General features: G+C 40.5%; 1 protein-coding gene and 1 pseudogene across 1 annotated transcript in view; both read right to left on the bottom strand.

Moving 5' to 3' along the window:
- The window catches only part of LOC116704731 (dnaJ homolog subfamily C member 25-like), a 20,438-nt pseudogene extending 9,267 nt beyond the window's left edge, over positions 1-11,171 (bottom strand).
- An 11,359-nt stretch (positions 11,172-22,530) lies between these two features.
- Positions 22,531-24,635, bottom strand: part of LOC116704690 (dnaJ homolog subfamily C member 25-like) — a 12,460-nt gene continuing 10,355 nt past the window's right edge. The window contains 3 exon segments of the mRNA XM_032540314.1: positions 22,531-22,633; positions 22,636-22,671; positions 22,674-22,704. Of these exon segments, the coding sequence (XP_032396205.1) occupies positions 22,584-22,633; positions 22,636-22,671; positions 22,674-22,704 (117 nt within the window). The 3' untranslated portion in view covers positions 22,531-22,583.

The following is a 24,635-nucleotide window of genomic DNA, read 5'->3' as shown; positions in this document are numbered from 1 at the left end:
CACGACCCTTTTAAAAAGGGTAACTACACCTTCTGAAAAAGGTAACTTATCATTTATTACTCATTTTAACAAACAGTAACTCCCTTTTTGTTGCACCTTATTGGAAATGGTTATATCGTACTTCCTTGAGACAGTTGGCTGAGGGGGTGTTTGACTTTTGTAAAAAGCTGCTCAGCCAAGCTTTGTCATTGAGGTTTAAAGTACCTAGTATGAGATCAGGGTTACACATATGGCGCATACCACGTTGCCTAATGCAATGCTTTCCTCTTCCCTCCACCACTTTCTGCAACAGATCCCTGCCATCTCTGGGCAAGACTAAAAAAACAAGTAGTTTGTGGTTTCCTAATACATATTTACAAAAAGAATTTGATTTTTGTTTACATTTGTCATCAAAATGCTTTGAATGGAACCTATCCAAAATAATAAGTAGTTATCCTATTATGAATCGCTAATTAACTGAGAAATCCTTATAAATTTTCTTATGTGTCCAGTCATCAAGGTAGAACCAAATATTGTTTTACATCATTTGTTCAACACGTGGACGACAGAGTTATTGTATTATCTGACGTTTTATGTAAGACATTAGAATCTTTAAATTACTGGAATCTGACTGTTAGAAACAAAAAAAAACCGATTTTAAAAGTAGCTAGTCTGTCATACTGTTGAAATTGCAACGCCATCTTGGAAATGTGTCATGGAAACACAAATTAACACAATGTACTGACCACTACCAAGAGTGATCCACCTGTGTCACTTAGGGCTGCTTAAGTATCTGACAGGGAAGGAAAACCTGAATGAGAAACTTTCCAGAACATTTACAGAGTGTGTGACAACTGTGTTACCGTGGGTCCTTATGGTGTAAAGATTAAACTGCCATGTTACTGTAAACAACTAACGAATATTAAGGAAAGTAAAGGAGAGTATATTTTTCTCCATTGTTCGTTGCTGTTTATGAAATACCAATAGCCAGTAATTTTCCCTATTTTTACTGGAGATAATCTACTGTTTGGTGGCAAAAACAAATGAGGACGGCATGTTGAAATCTTCCAAAGAAACCCAAGTAAACTCAGTATTTGTGAGTGAATGCTGCAGATTAACTGGCAACGTGAATATAAATTATTCAAAGTCAAAGGAGATCTGTTTTTTAATCTATTTCACATTACTGTTCTCTTCAGCACAGATGAATGGACAGGTTCACTCTGATGTGGAATTCCACAGCCCGACGACACGAACACTGCCTTCATTCTCCACAAGCCATGTCAGTGGGCCGCTAAAAAAAATATTCAAAAATACTTTTATGTTATTATTGTCATGGGTTATCATACTATAAATCTAACTTTTCCTGTTGCCATGACTGCGTAATGTTTGTGGAGGGAACGAATAAAGAGCGAGTTTAAGACCTGAAGTGATGAAATAAGTAACCGTCCAGAGAGACAACCGGTACATTATTCTAGTTTATTTTGTTAATTTTTAATAACTTATAAGTATAAAGCATTCTGGTGTGAAGTAGGTTTTGTAAAAGGTTTACAAAACAGACTTTTTCTACCTAGTGAGGAAGAGATCCTGTCAGAGTTTGGTAACATCACCACAAAAGTAGTGCGCTGTCACAACTGTGTTTCTGTTTTTATTTGTGGGGCAGTGTCTGTCTGCCTGCAGTTCAAGCTTAATCCTCGTTTGAGTCTTGTCTCCAGTTTTAACAATTCAGTTTCATTTTGGTTGTTGACCCTTAACAGACTTCAACTCCCACAAAGGTTACCAATGTCCGCTATGAGCTAGCTGAGTCTGATCCGTTCAACCAGTCCAGGAACACAGCACTTATGACAGGTAAGGACAGGCTTGGACGTGACGTGGACGGGACCACCACACAAACACACACACACACACAACACACACAAAAATTGGGGGTGTTATTGGTGTGTCTGCCACTCGGCAAGGTTGGTGGATCGATTCCCTGGTCCCCTTCAGTCCCAGTGAACTTGAACCCCACGTTGTAATATGTGTGAGTACACTTATTGATGAGAAGATGGCACCTGTACCAACAGTGTGTGTGACGAATGGGTTCCTGTACTATCAAAAATCACTTTGAGTAGTTTGCAGATATAGAAAATAGCATGTTAAATACACAGTACCAGTTTACAAACACAGACACACACAGTTTTTAAGCAAGCACGCACTTTTGGCAGTAGTAGAGCATAGTTGTGGCATAGTAAGTAACCTCCCTCTCCTGTGCTTACATTTAGCAGGCCACCCGTCAGCCCATAACGCTAATTGCCAGTTTCAACAATTATGACATTCCACCCATTACCTATTATACAAATTATACTTAGCTATTGAGCTAACTTCATTGAAAAAGACTTCTAGCAGAAATAGTTTTGGTAGATTGCAATATCATCTTAGGATTTCCTCTTGGGTGTTCCATTGGAGAATTGAACCCAGCTCTTCCACTTACAGGCATGTGTCATATCCGACGCACCATCGCCACTCGTAGTAGTGGTTGAAGCACTTACTAACAGTATTCCATCAGGTGTAGTCGACCTAATTGTGTAATTGCAGTGTAATCTAGCGTTGCAGCAGTAGTTTCTTTGAAGAGTATTTTGGTCAGTGGTCTTGATAGTTAATTGTGTCGCCTACACTACTGTAACAACAGCTAGATAATATGAGTTTCCCCTCTTGCGATGTTTGTCCCCGAGATCAGTGCAATCGAGATCAGGCAGGAAAACGATCCGACAGCCTTACTCGCTGACCAGGAGTTCCCGAAAAGGATCGGTCATGGCTGTTTAGTTTGTGTTCATTACATTAATACAAAATGACATAACATAGACATACTAATAATAATTGAAAAATAATAAGTAAAACTAAGTCTAGAAGAATGATTAATGAGCCTAATCAGTTAGTCTGGATCAACGGAAGAATTTCTGACATCCGGCGTGGCTAAAATTGCAGGATGTTCACTCTCTGTCTGTTGCCGTTCTCAAACCTCATACCTTCACTAAGGAAAAATACCAAACCTTCAGCTACAAGCTGACCTAAAAATGGCAGTTTTTTTTTACAGTTTTTCTCAATTGTTTACACACAATTTTGGTACTTGAGACAAATGACCACACATGTAACTCATTCAGCAACGCCCTGACCAATGTGCTAAAACAAGCAAATTCCTGCTTTACACTCAAATGGCAGTTCTAAAAACCTTTTTTCAAACACTACCACTCCATTCTTTGCTTTTGGCAAAATTTTCATGCAGAAAATATCCTGTTTTCACAAGGAACACATTGCTTCAAATGTGCACACTGACTCATCACAAGGGAAAACACCGTCCACAGTTCTCCAATTAGCAATCAGAACCTTAGCATAAAGGGTAACAGGTGAGCTCTTTAATGGACAATGGTTGCCAACATTGGAACCAGAGGCAGAGCCATAGGAGTGAGAGTGAGAGTGAGAGTGAGAGTGAGAAGTGAGAGTGAGAGTGAGAGTGAGAGTGAGAGGTTGAGAATAAGGTAGAGTGAAGTGAGAGTAGAGGACTGGAGGACGAGGACGAGGACCGTAATCTCTGATGAGATCCGAGCCACTTTGGTTGATCATGTTGTCACCATGGTTAACATGAGGAGGCGGGCAAAGAGTACAGCCAATACTTAGGAGGTACACTGTACATCCTCCTACGGATTTTCCGAAATGAGAATAGGTAAGTAATCATCTCACTATAAAATTGCAGTGCTGCATATCACACAGTACTCAATGAGACAAGTAGTACAGTCCATTGCGTGGACTGTTTTGTAGGACTGTAAAAATACTGTAAAGTATGTTTCAAATATTTAGGAAATTATACCTACTTTGTATTTACAGTATTTTATATTTGTCTGGCAGAACTGAAAGATTACAACACAAGGTGGTGGGAACGTGTTTCAGTCTCCTGAACAGAAACTGAAATCATAAACATGGTCCTAGAAACAACAAGCCATAACATTACAGCAAATACAAAGAAAAATAATGGAAAACAATGACATTTTTCAAAATATTGATAGGGTAGCTGGATCAACACTGGACGGTGTCGCTTGTGCAGAAATCATCTCAGGATGAAGCAGGTTCACAGGGTGCCATTTGAACGCAATTCAGAAAGAGTCAAAGATTGCGATATAACTATGTCAATGAGGTCCCCCAATGATGCATACACTCAACCTCTAAACAGTAATTATACATATTTCAATACTGTAATCATGATGATTTGTGCTTCACAATAGTGACCACTCCATGTCTATTCTGATACTTTCATGTGGTTTTCAGAGAGTCCTTGAGCTAGAGGTGGCTGCAGTGGAGCACAGTTCATCTTCATTGATGAGTTGGGTTCCTCCTCACAAAAAGACGAAAGAGGGAAGGAATGTCATCGGCCAGTGTGCCATTTGTTGAGTCCCTGGCAGCGCAAAGGGAACACACAATGTGTGCAGCGATTACCCACACGGCATCATCCATCACCACGCTACCATTGGCCGCTACAACACCGCCCATCTGATCACATTCCTGGACATCCTACACAACACAATATTCCACCGATCAGGAGATTGGCCACGAGCAGCTCAGGTACGTTGTCATTTGGGACACAACATAGTTCCACAGGACTGCTCTGGATGTCCACCCAGGCTTTTTAGGTTGTTTAGTCTCCCTCCATTTCTCCATCCCTCAATCGATTGATGAATTTTTTTCTGCCTGGAGATGGAAAGTTTATGACCGAAATCCACAAATGCGTATACCTCTCTCTAAGCTAGGAGGACGCATGTGGAGAGATAGCAGCTGATGCTTTTCATGGCTGAAATAGCCCGCTAGGCGATATTTCCCCCGCTGCTTGGCCCAGGAAAACGTTGCTTGTGATGTGGATGAGGTCTGTGGCCAGACCGCTACAGAAGAGAGAGATGCAGCATAGTTGTTGTTTTTTTTTGTTATTTTTTTTTACTGTAACGTGTCCAGTAAATTCTGTTTTGTATGTGCACTTGTGTGGTTGGGAATGGGATTACATTGTTTTTGTGGACAATAAAAATATATTTTACTGTGAATTTGTGTGTTCTGAGTATAAAACACTATTCTCAAATATTTACAACACACTTATGTATGTACTGTCTGTAGTGTAAGTAAGTTAACACTGAACAAAAAAAAAGGCCTAAGTCATAATGATTGGACATTAGTGTTTTCCAATTGTAGTGTTTTACATGAGCACATCATGTGTTAGAGTCTGGAATATGAGGCTTCTTTCAGAAAATGTGTGTAAACAATCGAGAAAAACGTTTTAACATAGGTTGGGTCTCACTGTGCTTATGTTGGGTTTCACAGGGAGCTTTAATATTGGCAGAGTGAGGGAGAATTAATACCCTATGTGGTTGAACAGCAGTATGATCAAAGTCTGTGGCAAAATGCCCATATGTTAACTGCTTTGCCATTTCGAAAACAAGCTGTCTGTGAAACCCACTGTTAGAGTATTAATGCATAAAAATTGTTTTATTAATTGTGTCATCCATAACCATTGCCATGGTCTCCTGCTTTAATTTGCAGCGCAACAACCACAGGCTGCAGGGAGCCTCCTATTAATACAATACTAGTTTAGTGTGTGTGTACTGCTGGACTGAAGTATGCAACAATGTTACATGTTCACTGATTATGACCCTCGCCAGCTTCCAGCTTGTGAGAAGTTAGATGCATGGTTCCTGGGTGTTGACCCCAGAGCGTGTCTGAATTATACAAGACTGAATGGTTTAATTGACTAAAAAGAAGGATTTATACCCAGCCCACATTGATTGATGTTTTACTAGATGTAACTAAGATACAGTTTGGGTCACTTTAAGGAGATCATATGGTTGGACTCATTGACAGTTCACTCAATATTGATAATGCATGGGTTATGACTGAATTTCTTTGTTTCCAGAGAAAAAGTCAGAGGTTTTCTCAAGCTGCTGCTTCTCTGCAAGAGAGAAAGAGCTCATGAAGCCTATAGACTACAACAGCAACAGGTTAATCAATTCCTCCAATCAAATCTCAACCAATTAAAAACAGTATTAAATATATCTAATTTATCAAATAACTGTATTTCTAACATATTTAAGAATGTTTATTATGCTAACAGTATGCTTACAAGTAGTATTGTTAAAATGGTTTAGGGCATGTCAGCATGCTTGTGTGTGTGTGTGTGTGTGTGTGTGTGTGTGTGGTGTGTGTGTGTGTGTGTGTGTGTGGGTGTGTTTGTGTTAGGAAACTGCGGGAGATGCTGGAAGACTCGGTTCTCAAAATGAGGCGTGGTGCGAGCAAGAGCCGAGGAGAACGACCAGAGAGGAAGGAGCTCTGCAGACTTAGAGTCAGTAAACACACACAAACAACAATTACCACTAGCTTTTTAACGATTTCCTTGCGTCCACAAGGTCCTTAGGGAAGATTCATAAGTGAGTAACCTAGCCCACCACATCCCCCAGACAACCACGCTTCATCACCAGAGAGAAGGGGCTGCTTGACTTTCAGGGAGGGGTGCTCTGAAAGTTTCCTATTTCTACAGCAAAACCAAGAGATACAAATGTAAAGTTCAAAATCCTGCTACTAACCCACTTCTGAATAATAACCATTGACTGAATAACATTTACACAATTATCACCAAGGAAGGGCCTTGACACAAAAGCAGCCATAGTTTGGCACATGAAGCCTTGGATTCTGAGATCACAAAAATTTGGTGCTAGCTGAACCAAACAGTTTTGGTCGAGAGCACTGAACTGTCTCTCAAGCGCAACAACAAAAAAACTTGCGCGAAACAACGCAAAGCTGACAGAGAGCAGATGGGCAAAGAGAAGAAGCAAGGGACTTTTTAACTAAAGAATATATTATCAAAACATGTAAAAGAGTATAAGTTACTTTTGAGATTGGATTGAGTTTTCTATAATATATTGGCCACAATATTAAAACAAAATTTCCTTACTATTCAAGTGATTGGATTGGACTGTGCGTTCCATCAGGTGTGGACTCGAGTCACTGACTAGTATTAAGTCAGACTAAAGTCAACAATGGATAGAATTCAGACTCTCCAGAAAACAGAAAAGACTTGGACTTTACACCAAAGACTGTGACTTCAAGTGGACTTGGCGGTTTTGACATAAAGACTTGATACCTTTCCAAACTCAAAGATGAAAAAGTATTAATTTAAAACGTGTTTACAAATAAATTCACTTCTGTTTATTTCCGACTGTACTATCGCTTATATTCCTACCACGTTGATACTTAATAAAAGCATCATTTCCCAGCCAATCTCTGACAACCGCTGCAGGCGAGAGAAGCTGGAATAATTTACGTTGCTGAGTGCCATTAGAAATAATGACACCACCAAAGATCGTTTCTTTTGCTACAAGGACTATGTTGGTACACAAAAAAGTTGGCACCTGCAAACTGGATTGAAAATCATAGATGCAGATGCAACAAAGTCTTCATAGAAGACTAACTTCAGTAGATATTTGAAGCTGCACAGAGAGCGATTAAGTCCAAGGTTAATGTTAAATCATTATACATATATATTTTCATTTAGTGAAATTTTATTAACAGAGTAGCCATGCTATGTAATGTCAAGTTTTATACGTTCTGTGATTCCCCTTTTTGAATTTACTCTGAGTTCACCCAAAACGGGTGGGTGAAAATTGGCTTTAGAGGTAAGCTAACATAATTTACCATTGAGATGAGCCGATATTGGCTGAAACAAGTATCTGGTACGGAATAAGCACTTTGCCGAATACAAGATATATACGAGTCATACGAGTCAATATCTGTGTTGGATTGAATAAAATCCTGATTGGGGTGCCGGTCCGGTGTCTGCGTTCGTGTTAGGTACAGTGTCACACTGCCCCTCACTATACACAACATGCTGCTCCTTACACACAGATCACTGAGAAGTGAACGCTCCCTCCCTCTCCCTCTCCCTCTCCTCAGCCACTCAGGTCTGCGGGTCTTTTTTCCGTACCGTTCAGGGTTTCTTCAAATTCATGTTTTTTTTATGAATATAAGGACGAGTCAAGGCGTGAACTGGTGGCTGTTTGAGTGAGATATGTTCACACAGGGGAAAAATAAAGAACGGGATATTGGGTTCAGGACACCAAGTAACATGAGAGCAAGTGTATTTCAGAAAAGATACACAGGTGGTGTTGAACCACTGCAACTTGACCCACTCTGCATTGGCTTCAGTTTCGACGGAGCCTCTGTTATGTCGGATACAAGGAGATGGGCATGTGCTTTTGAACAAACTTTTCCCTCAACTGTTATAGTCCACTGCAATTCATGAATCGGTACACTGTGCAGCATTAAAGGTGTCTGGGCACGTCAGCCATTTTTGATACACTGAACATATTCACAGTTTCATGAAAAGCAGCATCAGACACAAAAGGTTTGTGGCAGTGCAAAAGAGCTAATCCAGGACGCCCGTGCTGGAACTTGAGTAATCCCCAGATGCTCTAGAGCTCCAAATCTGGAGCAGTGAGCCAAGTACTGAAGTTCCTCAGTATATGAGAAGTGCTTCCTGAGTATGCTGAAAGCAGTGGACAATCAAAACGTTGAGGTGCAATCCCTGCTGCAACAAATAAAAACAAAAAATTTGATTTTATCATCACATTTGGAAAATCGTTTCAGGCAAGCAATTTGCCACACAGGTGACAAAAGCCAAACATTGTCAGTCTTTGAGTGCATCAACCTAATTGAGGGACCTAAAAGAGACCTTGTTCGGCTTTGGAGACAATTCACACACAGGGTGAGATTTTGAGCAGTAATGAAGCTAACAGAAGAGGTGTGCGAAAAAAATAAAAAAACATTAAATCACAAGCTGGGACATCACAGCTGGGACCCGAGTGAGAAAGTGGTCACAACTAGATGACCTAAGACAAATATGGAGCAAGATCCTGGACGACAGTGGCAGAGTGGACAATTACCGAGGTCAGTATGGAATATTGAAGCAGCGGCATTTTTCTCCCACAGTCTAAGACTTTTGCAAAGAGGATTTTCTGCAGGTCCATGTGACACTTTCATATATAGGTTGAGGATGCTGAACTAACGTATTACAGCGTTGGAAAGTAGCCAATGGCCTGATTCCATCCCTTATGGAAATATTATTATTAATTTGTTGATTTAACCGAAATAAGGAGTGTGTTATTTATTTAAACCGTGCTCTATGAGAGTTTCATTATTTGAATTTCTTTTACTTTTAGCTACTTTATTTTCGGTGAACTTGCACTGCTGACTAGCCTGAATAAATACTGATTGTCCAGCCTTTATTGGTGCTGTTGGTTGGAACGTGATGTTCAGACAGGTTTTGCTGATGCCTTTGCCGATTATTGCTAGTAAAGGTGTCACTGTTTTTGCAGTTTGTTCTATTCTTTTTCTACTCGCTATGGTTGATCATTAGTAAAGGGTGATAGAATATATTAGAGTGTTCACGCTGTTACTTAACGTCTCCTAATAGGGTATGTAACATTGTTTGGGCTGAAATTGCCCTGGTTGTTATGGTTTCTGTTGGTTTTGAGGTTCTGTTATGTTTCCGTTATTAGTGTGCATTTGTTCTGTTTCCTGTATACTCTATGTTTGTTCTGTTGTCTTGTCTAGTGGTACTTCCTGTCTTGTGTCTTCCGTGTCTGTGTGATTCTGTTCTATTTTGACAGTCTAGGTTTTCTGCTTTGTGTGTACAAACTTCAGCCTCCATACCCTGTGAGCACATAGTATAGATCTCACCGGAAGCTGAGCTGCCTTCGAGGTTGACTCCAAATGGCGTTTTTCCACTGCGTGGTATCTCCTCGTCTCGCCCGACTCTACCCTTTTTTGGTTTTCCATTACCCGAAAAAAAGTCCCGGGAACTGCTACCAGGTACGTTTTTTAGTACTACCTAGTGAGGTTCCAAGCTAGCTGAGACAATACCAAAGGTTGACGTGGAAACTGCAGACTGCTGGTTGGTCGGATCACCTGCGTTTTTAGCAAAAAAGATGCGAGTGTGGTGCAGAACAAACGCGACATTAAAAAAAAAAAAATCTAGCCAGGACACCGACAGATTATCTCTCTGCACTATTCTCACTTTTCAACGTGTTCAATATAAAAAAAGACAGTATATCAAAAAGGTTTATTTAGCTAGTCAAGTAGCGAAATCAAACCTACCGTAATCCGCGTCTTCTTCCTCTGCATCCTGCAGAGTCTTCTTACTCTGCACCCTGCAACGTGTCACGGTGACACTGTCGCAGGGTGCATCCCAGCTCATGTCATAAGCTCTCCATGACTCTCATAAAGATTATAAAAAGGCACAGCAGGTCAGAACCAGAGTTTCACCAGTTGGACATCGAACGCCACCAGACGGTCTGCGCCGGCGATTTTGCAAAGCGTGAATGTCTTGAAACCACAAATAGTACACAGAATACCATATTTTGGTGGTAATCATGGTTGTAAAGTTCATGTACTTTATTAAATACTTTATTAAATACTGACTGTGACCTTAATACATGCAATGTTAGCTAACGTACCGAGAAACACTTAACTTACCTTTGTGTCGGCAAAATATCAGTCGACGTCGAACTTGTTTTTTCATTTTGTTGCTTCCTTCAGTTCTTTTTGAAACAAAAACCTTCTTCTGGCTTGTGGCAAGTAGACGACATAATGTTGTGAGTTGCGTTGAAAATTACATCATCACGCGTAGCTTTGGTGACCAGCCACGTGAGGCGTACTCAGTCTGCAAAGGAAAACGAATGCAGAGTGCCTTCGAGTCGAGTAAAGACGAGGCGAGTTGAGCTGTTACCAGAGTGGAAAAACGTCAAAATGGCCTAGGTTGTTACTCTTGGCTGATGTTCTCCCCCCATCTTCTGTGACAAGCTGATGGGTTGTGGTTCTCTGCTGCTGCCCTGCCCTCAGCTAGCTTTCTCAGAAATTGGCACGGTGTCATCTATAGCATCAACAAGATGGCTGGAGGCTTACATTAGGGGTATTGCAGATGCGCAGCATTCCTTACTTCCAAACCTTTGGTGAAGGTTTCGAGGACAGGGAAGCGCGTCGTAGGTTGATGGGTGAGGAAGCTGAGTCTTGTCTGGGGATCTTCCACAGGTCTGACCCGGTTTGTTCGGTTGGGAGTTGCTTTGATCGATCTTTGCCAGGTCTTCTGAGAACTGTTTAATCACGGTTAACTCCATCTGTTTGTCCATAAGCTCTGCGTGTAGTGCCTCCCCAGGCTTTAATGAGTTGTTCAAGAGGAGTGGGATTTTTCTCTCCCCTCAATGAAAATGATGCTGTTGTTTCTGACTTCCGTGAGAGACAGGCTCCTGATTTGATGGTTTTTTGTTGGCTTTTGTTGTGTTTTTCATACGAGCCCACGCCATCACCTCGTCCATCTTTTCAGCAGTCTTGATGTGCCTGCTGCTGTCCAAAGGAGGCTGGTGACATTGTCTAGTACTCCGACGAGGATTACCTCAAAGGTGACACCAACAGAGGGAGAGATGGCACAATCGTGGCAATTCCTACTTCTAACTGTTGCCACTCTGTGGTGAAATCTTGGAGGCAAAGCACACTCTGCAGGTCATAGAAGAAGGATGCAACACCTTTCTTATACAGGAGGGCTTAGGTTTGGGATAGATCGTTGCTTTTGCAGATGATGAGGTCCTGATGGATCATCGGCCTGTGACCCAGCACTCACTGAATCGGTTCGCAGCCAAGTGAGAACGGCTGGGTGGGATCATTACCTTAAATCTGAGGCATGGTTTCAGCAGGAAACCAATGGTAGGGAATGAATCCTTACCCCAAGTGAAGGAGTTAAATACCTTGGGGTCTGTTCGCGAAGTGAGGGGACAATGGAGGAGGGTGGCATCTCCTTAGAGTAGAGTGAGAAGCACAGTCATGCCGAGAGGAGCTCGAAGTAGGGACGCTGCTCCTTCGCGTCGAAAGGAGCCAGCTGAGGTTTGGGCACCTGGTAAGAATGCCTCCTGGGTGCCTCCTAAGGCACGCTCCAGCTGGGAGGAGGCTCGGGGAAGACCCAGGACTAGGTGGAGAGTATATCTCCAACCAAGCCTGGGAACGCCAAGGGATCCCGAGTTGGAGCTGATTAATGTGGCTCAGGAAAGGGAATTGGGGTCTTGCGGAGCTGCTGGCCTGCAACCCGGTACGGATAAGCGGTGAAGATGGATGGAGGGTGGATGGCTTATGGAAGAGCTCCATGCGTAGTTTATCAGCCATACACATAGCAAGATTAAGCAAAAAACGTGCAGGTCTGTCTTCTCAGCTTGGCCTTCTGGATCTGGTCCAGATCATTGTAGAGTGCTTACACATCCTGGGAAGCCTGGGACTCCGCCTTCTGGCAGTTTGTTTCAATGGAGCCATTTCAAGCAGGTATGTGGTCATCCTTCTGGCCAGCACTGAGAAGAAGATTTTTCCTTCCTACGTTCAGCAGACGATGTTCAGTTCTGTATGGGATTCATTTGGGCCTTGTGCTGATGAAGACCTTACCTTTTCCATGACCAGGAAGAGATATTGAAAGTGAAAACTGATTCAAGGGAGTGGTAAACAAAGTTAACACGTCCTGCTGATCTGAAAGGTTCTGAGTTCTGTGAGCAGGATAGACTCTTAAAGTTTCTAAAGTAGAAACTTTTGTTGAGCTCCAAAATGTATAAGTATATAATAATACAGTCAAAATATTTTACTTTTTCGATGAATAAATTAAGCCATGTCTTGCCCCTGATATGATTCTCATTTTTTCAGTATGACCCCATATACCAGAGCCTGGGTCTGTGTCCGAGGTTTCTGGCTTAAGGCAGTTTTCTCGCCACTGTCCGCACTGTTGCTGTGAGGGAAACTACTAGAACTGTTGGGTCCTTGTAAATTCTGGAGTGTGGTCTAGACCTACTTTATCTGTAAAGTTTCTCGAGATAACTCGTGTTATGATTGATTAATAAATAAAAATTTTATGAAATTGAAAAACCTGGTGTACACTAAGAAGAGGGATTGGGTAGAAACACAACCTAGGAGAACCAATATTGGTTTTGCTTGGTTGATTTAACCTATTAAAAGACTCCTGTTGTGGTCTGTCCAGCAGAAATCTTTTAGTCACAAGGTCAGTTTGGGTGAACCTGAAGATCAGAGAGGTGATGTAAAAGTTTACCTATGTCACTGAGGAAAAGCCATGAATAAGATCCTGGCATGTGAATGTGCCAAGTCAGGTTTTGTTGACAGTGTCTAAAAGTGTGAGGCTGTCATCTCCAGCAGCAAGTCTAATAGCAGTTCTTGAATGGTTCCGTTAGTTAATCTATTGATTTGTGTCACATTAATGTTGTTATTGTCATGTGTTGACCACGAATTTTGAGATAATATATTTCAAGGGAAGCCTATTTTGTGATCACAGAACAATACGCTAGCAAGTAATATTGAAAAGGTTCAAAAAAAAATCAGGACTTTCACCTGGAGACTGGGATTGTGTCCCGCGTGTTGCAGTTCTTCCTGCGGTATTCTCTTTCCTTACCAAAACCGTCCGTTGTTGTTGCTGTGCTGGCGTTTTATTTCCATTGTTGCGTGCCACAGAGACACGATCGTTTCCCGCATGTTGCGTACACGAAATAAAATAAACAGAAAATGTTGACATATACACAAATCAATAAATCAAAAAAAATGGAATATTTCACGAACTGGTGTGGACTGGTGTGCCTCCACACCGCGTCCTGCCTGTAGGTAAACTGGAATGGGTCAGCTTGTGACACCATGCCTGATAGGAGGTTACCCGACCACCCTCTCATACATTTGCACAGCACAGATGTTATTGCCACTGATTGGGACCTTTAGGTCCTTAGCAGGAGCCTTTTTGGGGATTGGAATGATGGGGATTCCTCCACTGGTCAGTGACATAGCAGAGTCAGAAGGTATTGGAACAGCATGGTAAGAAGGTCAATTAGCTGAGTGGCATTCTTTCAGACCTGCCACTGAACCTGTCATGGCCAAAGGTTGTTTGGATGACTTTGCGCAGTGTGGAGGTACCAGCTCCTTGTCAATAAGGAGGGGTTGGAGGTTGGAGCTGGGGGTTGGGGGGGGGGGCAGGGAGTTGTGCTGTCTCCATTGAAACGAGTGAAGAAGTATTTAATTTTCCGCAGGAGTGGGTCTGGGCAGGCAAGCCTGCTGGCTTGTTTTTTATTAATCAACATTCAGCCATATATATGTTAGCTCTTAACTAATTGTATCTACCATTGATGGAGGCCCACATTGGTTAGCCTAATGTTGCTCCTCCTAAAAAAAAAAACACTAAACCTTAATGTAAGGCTTACTGAGCAGAAATGCAATAATGAGTACTTTCATTGCAATTGGTGTTGAGATGTAAGGCCATTTCTGACATGACAGGGGCGGCTGTGGCTCAGTGGTAGAGCGGTTGCCTGCCCATTGGAAGGTTGGTGGTTCGATCCCCGCCCCTGCAGTCATTGTCGAAGTGTCCTTGGGAAGAAGAGTGTGACTGTGTATGATGTTTATCTGATGAGCAGGTAGCACCTTGTACGGCAGGCCACAGAGTATGAATGGTGATGTATCCTGTAGATGTAAAAGTGCTTGAGCAGTTGTAAGACTGAAAAGCGCAATAAATACAGCACATTAAATGTGTGATAGGCTTACCTCTTCCATTCATGAAGACTACCATAAACAAAGCATCACAAATAAGCCACATCAGCCTTGTCACAGATCCTGGAAACCCGTGTAGTGCAGTACAGCACAAGTATCCATAGCAACTCTCTGATCTTGTCATTGATTGCAACCCCCATGTCTATTGTGGATAACGAGAGTTTACGGCATTTCGACAGTAGTTGACGCAGAACACTGACATTAAAAGTTGGGGAGATTGTGCAGAGAGACTTTTACAGTTAAAAACTCAGTTAAGCAACATAGACCACGAACTTTGGTTCTGATAAAGATGAGGGGTTTCCTTGGGTCCTCTGCACTGTGCCAAAAAAGATGCAGAGAGAATACAGCTAAGTCATCCCTTGGTCTGGCGGCTTGCTTTTGACGCTGCTTGCCGCTGAACCGGTCACGCTCATTACCAAAAGTTGAAAAGAGTCAACTTTCTATTGACGCGCAGAAGCACACGTTCAGGTGATTTATTCCAAAACAGGTTTATTTGGAGTTATCAAAAACTCACAAGCAACAGTATCCAGAGCAAAAGGAAATAGGGTAATATCAAGACAAGGCAGAGGTCAAAACACAGGAAAACTAGAAAACGGAATTGAGGATAAACGCTCAATGCTGGCACTAAGGTGAGTAATATCAAGGGCGGGGGAGGGATATACGAGACACAGGTGAAACGCAAGGCTCGAAGGCTGACAAAAACCAGGAAGTAAAACACCTGAAAGAGATAACCCGGTTAGTATCAAAATAAAACAGGAGAGGTAAGAACAATCAGAAATAATAGGATAAATAGAAAACCTTAACTTGACACATGACACAGGGCATGGGCGATACATACAGGTAACAACATGTCTACAGATAGAAGTTCAGACATGACTGTGGGGACGACTGATTTAGTGAGACACACAAGGGCAAAAGTGATAATTACTGCGGTTACTACGGTGATGCATGGGGCATCCATGTTGGATTTTGAGTTTAGGGTAATGGAGGTGTCCAAGTTCTGAGTTCGAAAACCTGAGGTTCGGGGGGGGTGTTTCCAACTCTGACCTTAAAAAATCCTACTTGAGTACAAATGAAACGCACTATGTAGTCGTTCAGACTAGTCGATTGTTGGCTTTTTGGACCCAGGGATGATGATGGCTTAAAGCTTTTAGTGAAGACTCCAAAGAGTGGACAGCATGTGTTTAGTACTTTACCAAGTAGTCCATCGGGACCTACAGCCTTCCTTGGGTTCACCTACCTGAGCAAGTCACACGTGTTGTGTTTTTTATTTGTAGGCTCCTTGGCCGCTTTGATGGCCTCTCCAGGTCGCTCTAGCAGAGCTGTACTGGCAGTGGCTCATCACCAATATGGCAGCATTACATTTAAATTAACTCTGTCTGACTGTCTGTCTGTCTGTCTGTCTGTCTGTCTGTCTGTCTGATTGGTCTTCAGGAGGAGTTGTCGCATGAGCAAGAAAGGCTGAGGGAGGAGATGAAAGCATCCAGAACGAGCGAACATCTTCTGTCCATACATGCAGCAGTTTAAGGAATGTAAGATAGATAGAAAGTAACAGATAGATAGATGCCGGGCATTTCTGAGGGATTACTGATGTATTACATTTTCCTTCAATAAAAATATATATTGAAAGAATACTGTTAAAATCTTGTGAGTTTTCAACAGCTGTCATGAACACTGTAAAAAAGAAAGCATTATTTGACTGATACTGTCCTTCATGATGTGCTCTGATTCCCTTCCTAAAGGGAACTGTGAACAGTTGAGCCAAGGAAAAGCAAAAGTGATAAATTGTGTGGAACATTCCAACAAGTGTTAAAAATGCTTTAATGTGTATGTGCATTTACATCAAATCTACAAAGCATTTCATCAGCTTTTAACTCATTGATTTGTTTACCAGCCTGGAAATGTTACAGTTCTCCCTTACGGGTTCATCAGCATTGTTTTGTCAACAGCAAAGCACTAAACTGCAGGCACAGGTAGAGACTAAATGGTGAACATTTAGTAGAAAGAGAGAGATATTCCTGTCAGGAGTGATGGAGATAACAACAGAGAATGAATATTGGCTACATCTATTGGGTAGACAGAAACACAATCCCAAGGAATCTGTGCCTCTCATTTGTGACTTGTGAGACCATGCAGAAATAAATGTAGAGTGATTTATATCTGCAAATGCGTATTTGTGTCTGTGGTCTAATTTCCTCATTTGGTAATATTTTAAATTAAATTAGTATTTCAATGAATACTTTGTAAATCTCCTTCATTTGTGTTGGTAATTTTGAGACTGTTTTTTCTGCACGTTTTCCCACAAATTTGATGATGATGATAATGAACACTTACAGTTACAACGCTGTTAAACTACATAAAGATTATAAAAAATCCTTGTCAAAGTTTCCGACGTTGATATTATTAGACTTTGACATCAAATAAATAGCATTCATATTCATTGCATCATTGTTGCAGTGCATTTGCAATTTACTTTGTGTTGTTATGGCAATCAGTGACAGTTTACTACTTTTGGAGTGTGCTAAAATTCACCTTCTTGTACAGCGTGATGCTAACTTAGTGTTAAAAGCCCTGCAACATGGGCTTTGCCTGGTCTTTGTATGGAATGGTAGTCTGAAATGCTATTAAGTGCTGCTTAACTTGTCGCCGATTTTGCCAATATACTTTTAGTGGGCCCAGGTGTAAAGCAACCAGGGTATAGTACAGTAATTGCCACATACCGGGCTAAATACATGCTTTCCTTTATTAAGACTAAATGTATATGCAGTTGTACACCATGATCACATTTTTTAAGTTTAATCTGACAGAATCTGCCATGTTTAAGATCTGACTGACACATGATGAGGTGTACTTGACCACCAAACTCTCCTCACAGATAAAACATTAGATATGATACCCTTTCAAAATACTTTAATTTGTATATATCAGCTGTCAAAACAACAACGTTAACTGTTGAACAGAATGGTTTGTGTTACTTACTGTAACTATTACCTGTCGGAAAGGATTAATATGTACATTTTTATAGTCAGGATGTTAAAGGGACTTAGTTATATGCTAATTTTTATTACTATTATTTTTCACTATTATTTCCATCGTCAAAAGTCTGTGTGTTCCCTAAGGTACATAAATGGTCATATAATACTGTTTTGGATGGTGTAACTGGCCATGTGGAAAACAGCAGAAAAAGATTCTGGGGAAATATCACCCTCAACATAACCAAAAGACAAAAGAATGTCTGTCCGCCGACAAATTGTCATCAAAAGTGATACTTTTCAAGCATTTATATAATATTACTGCCTCAAATTTACATGAAAAACTTCCCAAGTTTATAGAAAAGTTGCAAGGTCTGCAGAGGTCCAGAATGCTGCAGCACATATGCTGACGGATTATCTAAACACATACGTATAAATCCTGTGCTGGCCTCACTCACTGGCTCTGTTCGGTTAGAGCAGTTTTAAGGTTTTGCTTTAACATACAAAATAGTGAATGGCCTAGCCCCATTATATCTGTATCCTTTTAAATTCCATGTGTCTCACGGTTGCAGCGCTCCCAAGGGTCAGTACTGCTGACTTTACCAAAGTATAGGAAGAAAACGGTTGGTGAGCAAGCCTTTTTGTTTCGTGCTCCAACATTAACAGTCTTCCAGCAGATATTAAATTGGCATGCTCAACTGAGGTTTTTGAATCAAAGCTTAAGACTTACTTATTCAATGCTGTATGAGTCTACATTTTCAAATCTTTGATGTCTTTGTATAGTGGTATTTACTTTTTACTGTTTTGATTTACATTTTTAATGTACTGTTTGTATTTTAATTGTCTTCTTTGTAAAGCACTTGATTGAAAGCGCTCTATAAATAAATTATTATTATATTATGTATAATAAGCTTCAATTAAGTTGAAGATAATCTTTCTATCTAGAGGAAACCAAAGCTCTCCACTGTAACTCAAATTGGAGAAAACAGAACTTTCAAGCATTACCATTCCATATGGATCAGGCATTTTTGCATTTAAAATAAATTAATATTAATTAATATAATAAATATTATTAATAATAATAATAATATAATAATAATAATATAATAATTTTATAATAATAACAATATTAAAGAGTTGAGACTGACTTATGTACTGCTGTACTATATGAAGTGAATTGCATGAAAAGTGAGTGTGTATGCCCTTAGGTGGACTGGGGTCAGGTGCAACATTAATACAAAAGCATTTTGGGACATGGATGCACAAAGAAAAGAGAGAAAGAGATGAGCTCATGTAAGAAGTCCCAGCAGTCCAAAACTATAACAGCATAGGGAGCAGTTTTGTAAGGGTCGGTAGATGAGTCTGAAACTATAAAGAGAAGAGAGAAAAGAGGGGTGCTATGTCTTTAGCTATACACCCGCCCCATTGGTCTAAGCAAATGCGCATCTCCTCACTCCCTAACTATAAGCTTATCAAAGAGACCACCAAGAATTGAATCTTACACTCGCCTACCAAAAAAAGCAACATTATAGCATGTTGGTGGACTTTTTCCATAAATGCATGTTGGTATGGGATGTATACACTTTAAGTCTTAATCTGGGAAAAAGGAATATCTCTAGAAATGCATGTGTACTGTAGTCAAGTCCTTGTAGTCACGTCTAATGTATGGTAGTGTTTGAGTGGAGATCTTGCATTATGTTTGGATTGTGCTCTTCAAATCAACTGGATTGGTTTATTATGTTAATAAAGATGGGGGAAACACTGATGTTATTCACTTAGAATGTAGCAACATACAGCAATCTCAATCAAAACTAGCCATTATGTTGCAAGATGAAAGTCTGTGGTTTAATTTTGGAGGTAGTACACTTATTTTACCAAGAGCAAATTAGTGGTTGTTACTAAATTGTGTCTACAGCGGACCACAAATGATAACTGTTCAATAAAAACACAATGCAGTTTATCTGCCAACAATTTCAGTTTAAGAAACAGACCTCCGCCAAATCACCGAGCTTGCTCATACTTGTGTGCTGGGTGGATTCATGTGGTCTGTTCTGTCTGTCTGTGGTCTGACGGTTATGATACGTGTACTGCTCCCGTAAAAAGCAGCGTTAAATGAGATTTGGCGCTTTTTACGGCATTTTGCCATTAGGACAACGTAAAAAAGGCGCTCTGACCATTCAAAACGGGCTAGAAAGTGGCGTAATGTGATCAATTTGCGTTCCATAGCAGTGCAGGGGGTCGTTCCGAGCTTCACCGTTATTCCAGTTACCGTTATTCGCTGCAGGAGCTCATTGGCGCTGCATGCTCAAAGACAACTACTTCTTCTTCTTCTTCTTCTTCTTTGTATAGTGGTTGGAACCAGCTGGAGTGTGGATTTGCTCACTTAACTGTGGGCTTTTACATTGTTCATTCACCAAAAGATTCAAACTATCCATGATGCATGTGGATTAACAGAAGTGATAACTAAACCAACACAAGTATCCATGCTTAAAAAAGGATGGATCCAAAATGGCAACTTGTGTGTATTATATAATAATAATATAATATATATATATACACTAACCAAGTAGAACATCCAGCAAAGCTATGTCTTTGCCATGGATGTAGTGATAACCTAGTGGCTGTAGTTAGGAAAACAAAGGTCCCAAAAGCCAGACCACAAATCATAAGAGAGCATTTGAATACTTCAATGAAAACTATTTTATAGAAGATGTGAATGTTAATGTAATATGTGCTGGGATAGTGTGTTGAAGCAGGACGACAGATGACGCTGTTGAGGCTTTTAATAAGTTTTGTAGAAATAAATTGAGAAGCACGCACCTGTGAGAAATGTGAGATCTTTTGTAAATGTAAATTAAATGTGATGTATTTATATAGCGCTTTCTAGTCTTAACGACTTCAAAGCGCTTTTACATCGTACAGAAAACATTACCATTCACACACATCATAACTGTGGCCGAGGCTGCGACAAGGTGCCACTGCTCATCAGATAAACACTCACACACATTCACATTCCAATGCGCAGGGGGCAACTCAGGGTTCAGTGTCTTGCCAAGGGCACTTCGACATGGGACTGCAGGGCCAGGGATTGATTCCCCAACTTCCGATTGGCAGGCATTGTACAGAGAGATCAAGCAACGAAAATGTGATTAGGAATGCAACGCATGACAGTAAGAAAATGTGGAATATTCTAAATGAGATGATGGGCAGTAAATCCAAATCAACTTCATCATTCTTTGAAACAGAGGACACTTCATTACCAAGCCCGTGGATATTGTTGGATTTAAAATGTGTTATGTGCTTAAACATGTGTGTGATTTGCATTATGCATTTAGCTAAAGGCAAGCATTATTTCAACATAAATGAAGAACATGTTGGTCATGCATTAAGTTTGTTGTTATGAGATATAGTTGTGTTTGTTGCATTAACTTGTTTTGCAATACTCTGTCTATAACATAAGATGTTTCGGTACATTCCATTAGAATCAGCCTCTGTATTGTCTCTAGAATATTCTAAGGTTAGGAGCCAATTAGTCAGGGAATAGGACCTCAACAAATCGTGTTGCGTTACCTAGCGTAGCAGTACACCTGGCCAGAAATGCGTGGGTTCATAATAACGCGTCAGAGGCAGTTGGCCTACAACGTTCCTCAGGGTAAGTTATTGACTTGATGTCAAATAAAACATTTGTTTTCAGCATCATTATTGCAGAGTATTTGCAATTTGCTTTGATTATGGCGGCAGTAAAGTAAAATAGAAAAACTTATTGGAAAAGATTTTAAAATGCATTTAAAAACAATATTTTGTTGTTTCTAACATTGACTTTATGACTTTGTAGTTACATTATGAGTTCAAGCCACCTCAACACCAAAATATACCAAAGCCGCAAAATGTAAACCAATAAATATAATAAGTAAAACCAATATTTAAATGCAGTTAAAAGTTAAGTGGTCATCTGAACACTGAGGCAGAAACATGTTTAAAACATTGTTGTGCACAATTTACAGTACTTGCATCTGGGACTTTGGCTTCCATTACACAATAAGACCACCATTTAAAATGTGCTGACCTCTTTTGCTAGTTTTTTCCCCTGATAAGCCTCAAACAACCAGATCAGAAAGACAGACGTACCAAAACGTTTATCAACACCCTCAATTTGCATTCCCTTATGTTTTTACATCATACCTGTTCTTTGGTCAAAAACGGAACTTGCTGTTTGTCAACATCCACAGAATCAGATGAAAACCTGGATATCGGTTTTCTCTCTTACCTCTTCCTTTTTGTATTGTTAGCAAGCAAGCTATTCACCAATGTCTATTTCTACATCTGTTAAACAATTCTTACTTTAGATAAAGCTAGGCTAACTGTTTCTTATATCTCTTATCCTTCTCGCTGATTGAAGAAATGAAACCAAATGTCACTGTTTTAACAAATATGTTCTCTGCGGCTCTGGTTATTCATCAGAAAGCAATACCTTCTAATACTCTTTTCACTAATTTACATTCAGACTTTTAGCTGCCTGTCGGGGTAGCATACAGTGAGCAGGTGGAATCCAAGCCTTTTTAGGCCCACTTTGACAATAATGTTGGCTGTTTCGGGGCGGGATTACTAGATTGCTAGTTATTAGGCGAGTTAATCACCTTGATGATGTCAGTGTCCAACAGAAAACTGTTTCAAAGATTGAGGCACCACAACTCATTTTACCCATTGCTTTTACCAGAATAATAGAACAAAAATGGCTTGAAAAAACATTACAAATAATAATTACAATCATTAATTAGTTTGTTTTGGTTTGAACAAAACAGCATGATGTAAAAAAATTACAAAAAATCTGAAGCCCCAGCCTCACAGTTTCTTCCAAGCCTAATTGCTATGAAAATATCTCTCAATATACACAAGTGTAGTCAATCTTTCTGCACAAGTATTCTTCACACAGCATGGTGGTGGTCTGCTGTATGTTGGCACTGAGGCAAGTGTGTATGTTAGAGACGGAGCTCTGGGCTGTCAATCGTCGACAAACGTCAGCCGCCCCGGCCCCTCATTCTTCATCCATTGCGGTACCTCTTCATCCTCGGGTCGGTTGCCATTTCACCTTCATCTCTTCCTCCTGTTCTTTTCTGTATACCTAACGGACACACATCAGGAACAATTACACTAGCAAAGTCTACAATCACGTACACAATCTACAGTACAGTCCTGCAGAGGGAAGACTCTTTCAGCTAACATTCAGTTCTAGCTCAATGGTCAATTTCCTGACCACCAATGCAATTAGTACAAACAGTCATCTCATACTCTGCTGTTTTAATTTAAATAAGCTGCTGTCAATGAAATTAAAAACTTCCCTAACAGAAATGGATAGATTTGTGCAATTGAGCTGTAGCGAAGACTTGTATATCTTTACAAAGTATTCCTTGTCTGGGAGATTGAAACAAATGCAAACAGAAGTGACAGAAATAGGAAGGAAATACTGTGGACGCTAAAGTGTGCAAAAAAAATAAATAAAATCGATTCAAGCACTTCCAATTAAATCGATTCATTAAATTCCAAAAATCGATTTGTGTTTATTTTTGTTAATTTAAAAAAAAAAAACATTTTGTAATGGCGTTTATACATCACTGGGAAAAGTAACTACATGTACATACAGTCGTGGTCAAAAGTTTTGAGAATGACACAAATAGTAATTTACAAAGTCTGCTGTGAATTTTTATAATGGCAATTTGCACATACTCCAGAATGTTATGTAGAGTGATCATATGAATTGCAATTAATTGCAAAGTCCCTCCTTTCAATAAAAACGAACTTAATGTTATAAAACATTTCCACTGCATTTTAGCCCTACCACTAACGGACCAGCAGACATCATGTCAGTGATTATTTTGTTAACACAAGTGAGAGTGTTGATGAGGACCAGGCTTGAGATTAGGGCTGCACGATTATGTCCAAAATGATAATCACGATTATTTTGATCAAAATTTTGATCGCGATTATTCTCACGATTATTTATTGATTTTAACCAAAACAAATTTTATTGTCACATAGGCTATTTATAACTGCGAGAGGGAGTGTGATGGACACTACTCACAGAGAGACGGCTGACTCATTATGAACGGGTCCAGCACGGGTCGTGTGTATGAAACGTCTGTATCTTCACTGCGCTGCATTTTTATGAACTATGATATTCTGGCCATGGGTCGCATCTCTGGCCCAGGTCCAGGTCCAGGTCCCGGTCTCGGTACAGCAGCTGCGTCTCACACGCTGTTACTCTACCAACTGAAGTTAGTTGCATTAATAATTCTTCTGTGTTCTCGCGTAGCGGCGCCCGATAGCAGAGGTACCATGGAAACATTGGTACAAAAACTGGTTTGCTCATACTTACAATATACAGGTGTTAAAATAATAAAACTAGACAAATATCAGAGTGTGGACCGGCGGCCGCTGTGCGGCGGGGGCGGAGAGTAAGAGGAGAGAGAGTAGGAAGAGAGAGCGCAGAAAGATCCAACACAGGCACGGTTTACAGACGAAATGGGTCATGTAACGCAAAATTAAACCTATCCATATAAACAGCATGCAGCGGATGCGAGGACATTAGCACCGGGGCGTCTAGAGGGGCTAACAGCTACAGACGCTAACTAGCACCGACTAGCACTGGTCACTGCTGTCTGAAAAACAACAGATGGACAAAAGTGTGGTGTTACATGGTAAAACTGGTAAACCTTGAGACTGACGTATTAACGCGCTGCTATCTGTTGAGTTTTACTCACCCTACTCTGTCCTCTGGGACTGTCTAACATTAGAAACTTAGCTGCGCGGGGTGCAGTAAACTACTTGACTGGCTCATGAGCAGACGGCTTTACGAGCGGGAGATGGCTTTGCAAAAAACACGGAGCGTTTCTTAAATGATGCTTTATAAAAAATAATCGCTCGATCACGCAAATTTGATGTGGGCAGTCCAAAAGTGGGAAGTCCAAATCGTGATCGCGATTAAAATTCGATTAATTGTGCAGCCCTACTTGAGATCACTCTCTCATGCTGGTTGAGTTAGAATAACAGACTGGA

Source organism: Etheostoma spectabile, chromosome 16 (assembly GCF_008692095.1).
Source record: "Etheostoma spectabile isolate EspeVRDwgs_2016 chromosome 16, UIUC_Espe_1.0, whole genome shotgun sequence".
Lineage (NCBI taxonomy): Eukaryota > Metazoa > Chordata > Actinopteri > Perciformes > Percidae > Etheostoma > Etheostoma spectabile.
The sequence above is the reverse complement of the archived record's forward strand: the minus strand, read 5'-3'. Positions and strand labels throughout refer to the sequence as shown.